This window comes from Tupaia chinensis, unplaced genomic scaffold, assembly GCF_000334495.1.
Source record: "Tupaia chinensis unplaced genomic scaffold, TupChi_1.0 Scaffold146076_1, whole genome shotgun sequence".
Taxonomy (NCBI): Eukaryota; Metazoa; Chordata; class Mammalia; order Scandentia; family Tupaiidae; genus Tupaia; species Tupaia belangeri.
Genome location: NW_006205932.1, coordinates 22,816 through 26,600, shown reverse-complemented (window position 1 = coordinate 26,600; position 3,785 = coordinate 22,816). Strand labels below are relative to the sequence as shown.

The 3,785-nt window shown below is 33.9% G+C and overlaps 1 protein-coding gene across 1 annotated transcript; it reads right to left on the bottom strand.

Moving 5' to 3' along the window:
- Positions 1-514: 514 nt before the first annotated feature.
- On the bottom strand, positions 515-1,480 carry LOC102483383 (olfactory receptor 10AG1-like). The gene has a single exon (XM_006168719.2). The coding sequence runs from the start codon at positions 1,427-1,429 to the stop codon at positions 515-517; it is 915 nt and encodes a 304-aa protein (XP_006168781.1). The 5' UTR covers positions 1,430-1,480.
- Between the last annotated feature and the right edge of the window lie 2,305 nt (positions 1,481-3,785).

Genomic DNA, 3,785 nt, shown 5'->3' with positions numbered 1-3,785 from the left:
CACATGTGCATGTGTGCCCAAGATTCCGAGAGGAGAATGGAGGAGAAGGGATTGCTGCGTAGCCATCTCCCCTGGGGGTTGATTTCTCGCTTTCCATCTCTCTGTCTCTCTATATATTTCTAGCGAGTGCATGCACACTATAGCAATAAACCTCTCCAAAAATTAATTAATTAATTAATTAAAAATCATCACAGAGCACGACCCTAATTCCTGCATCTCCAACAAACATAGATACCTTGTGTTCTATTGCTCAGTCTCAACCCAATAGTTAACCATGAAGGAAAGACTGACCTTCAAAATAAGATCCTTGCCCTGAAACTTATCTGTCCCCTGGTTCCATAGTGGCTCTTAAAAAAGCTCTATGAAAGAAAGCTCTCTTTACACAATGTGTGGATCATCATTATAATTTCCTTATCATTATTTAGGAACATGGAAACAAACCTAACAGTCCGTTTCTAGTCTAGCAACATGACAAATCTGTAAAAAGGCTATTTATATAAATTAAGGCTTTACCTCATGGTAATAACTTAATCAGCAGTTTTCTCAGTGCCTTCATGATATCTTTGTTCCTCAAAGTATATATGATGGGATTCAAAGTTGGGATCAAAATTGTGTAGAATAGAGATATTAATTTTCCTCTTTCCTCAGACTGATTTGACTTGGGTTGTAAATAAGAGATAGTAGCTGTCCCATAGAATAACACCACAACTGTCAGGTGAGAAGAGCAGGTGGAGAAGGCTTTAGATCTCCCTCTGGCTGATGATAACTTTAGAATGTTGGAGATAATTTTGCCGTAGGAGACAACAATCAACAGAAAAGGGACCATGATAAATACCACTGTATCTATAGCTACCAAGACTGCTGTCTCATTCACGAATGTATCCCCACAAGCAAGCTGGAGTATTGGTGGGATGTCACATAAGAAGTGATTGATGACGTGAGATGCACAAAAAGGCAAAGAGAAAACCTTCCAGGTTTGCCCGATGACAGCTGGAACTGCAGTGATCCAGGAGGCAGCCACCAGTTGGATGCAGACCTTGTGGTTCATCACTAGAGCATAATGGAGAGGGTTACAAATGGCCACATAGCGGTCATAGGCCATCACTGTCAGGAGGAGACACTCTGTGCCTCCGAGCATAAAGAAAAAAAACATCTGTATAGCACAGGCAAGGAAAGAAATATGGCCTTTCTGAGTCCATAGGTCCATTAACATTCTTGGGATAGTTACTGTTACATAGCAGATTTCCAAAAAGGAAAAGTTGCCCAGGAAAAAATACATGGGAGTGTGGAGATCAGGGTCAATTTTTGTTATTATTATTATGATGCTATTGCATATCAAGATAGTTAAATATATGAGCAAAAATATACCAAAAAGAGTCCATTGGAGACTGGGAGTATCAGAAAACCCCAAAAGAAGAAATTCCATCATTGTGATATTTGAGTTTTCTGCTTGAATTTGCTCTTCATCTGCAGATAAAGTAAATTTAAATGATTAATTCCATCACATATTGAATCACCCTTTCTCTTCATATCTACTGGAAGAGATGCATGAAATGCATACATATTTTCTCAAATTATATCTACCATTACTAGGGAATTAAATTAGAAAGTTCAGAAAGGAATTTGTATTGGAGATAGAATCATTCAAGAAGTATCATTTTTTATTTACATTTTTAGATTTTCTTTTATACATTCAATCGCATTATTTAGCTTACAAAGTGAATATTTCAACATGTGAACATTTCTCCCTAGTCCAGTGGCATATATACTCTATGGAATACTATTCATCAAAAAAAAAAACAAAAAAAAACAAAAAAAAAACACAAAACCCTGGCTTTTGAGAAAAAGTAGAAGAATATGGAAGATTTACAGCTGAGTGTAGCAAGCCAGGCTATGAAGGCGAGACACTGTATGTCTCCACTTAATATATACAGAGTGTCCACTCTCTATAACTGAAACTAATTGACTAAAGGATATAGAAACACAGTAAGTGAATGTAAATACCAGATATAGTGTGTGTGAAAGAATGGGGTCTGAGGAAGGACATTTAGAAGAAAAATAGGGAGGCAAATCATTAATGGGACAAAGAAATGTGGTATTCTTTGTTGAAGATATTTTATAGTTTTATCAAGAATTATAATTCTAATGTATTTTATTTGAGTGTAATGATACCAGAGACATTGGGAAGTATCCACTATTTAGAGAATGTCATGGAGAAATAATAACTCATTTTTTCATCATTATGAGTGGAATTATGATACAGTTTATTTTATTGATTTGTCTGGATTTATTTTCTTTGTAATGATAGTCATATTTTATATCCTTTTAAAGAAAACCTTTCCATTGAAGTTTTATTTAATTTTTATTCAAAATGATTATTAAGTCATCTTTTACACTCAAATGCAAATCACTTTTCTTAAAGTGAGGAAATAATTATATGCATTATTCTTGTTCTAATAAATGTATGTCTCCTATTACTTATATTAAATATGAAAATATTAAACTCAGCATAGTGTTCATTGACTTTACCTATCAACATTCCCTCTATGGTCTATGACAAATATTAATTAGCTTTTAACTTAATCAAAATATTGCCTATACATTTTCATACTGGTTATGCAGCTCTCCGTATCCAAGTGAGATTCTTTATTATCAGATAATCCCCTTACAATCAAATGCAATTCCCTTTCTTTATTTTCGCTCCTTAATATTGCCTTATAGTAGTATAACTTGGATTAAACCTAACTATTTTATACTCTGGCTATATAAGTGCCCAGAGCATACGAATGGAACTAAAAATCCAAACAAAGCAAAAGAAATTAACAACCTTGTCTTGCTACACTTCATATTAACATCATCTGGTATGAGGTCAGCAAGACAGCGTTGCTTGACAGTTTGTTTAACACCTTCTCAGTATTTATTTCCCAAGTTTTCAAGACAAATATTTACGTATAGGGTTGTTGGAAAAGGCACGATGTATTTTTCTGTTTTTCTATGCTAAACTGCATCATGCCTTCCTTGACCACCCAGTGTTTCCCTATCTCTTCACATATACCTATATACCTTCTAGCCCTATCAGTTGATGCTTTCGAATTATTGCATTGACAAAAATGTTCAAATATTCTCTAATATGTACACATGTCCATTAGTAGTTATCAAATACTTGAATGATATTTATTATTGATCTCATTATTATTTGACAGAGATTAATTTTATGTGGCTTTATATAAAATTAAGAGGTGAATGATTTATACAATTAACTAATTTTCAGATAATCTTTTCAGAATTTCATGTTCTTATTTGAATCTTGATTCTCAGATTTAGAAATATCTTCCACATAGTCTAAAATACATGGTAACTTACCTTTATAGATTTTCATGAGTTGTCTATAACAGAACAAGTGATTTTCACACTATAAACTTTTTGATCACTTCTTTTTCTCAGAAAGTCACTAATTCTGCAATACTTTTTGCTTCTTTTAAATACCAATTCGTCTAAGCATAGGAATAGATACACTCGCCAGGCGGTAGATCTTGTCGCATGTATCAATTAAATTTCTCTAAGACTGCTTCTCCTGGACTGTTATTCCAGTCAATCTCAAAGCTTTTGTTTGGATAGACTCATTGGCCTCTGTAGTTCCTCCCACTGTGGGGAGTCCTTTGTCAGTTCCAAAACAACAAAAAGAAAAACAAAAACAAAACAAAAAACATTTGATTATGTAGATTTACTTACAGAAAGAGCTAAAGATTTTCTGGCAATCAATTGTGGGTCCTTGAGAATTGATA

Coding starts and splice junctions, on each gene's coding strand:
- LOC102483383 (XM_006168719.2), bottom strand. CDS start 1,429: ATGATGGAATTTCTTCTTTTGGGGTTTTCTGATACTCCCAGTCTCCAA.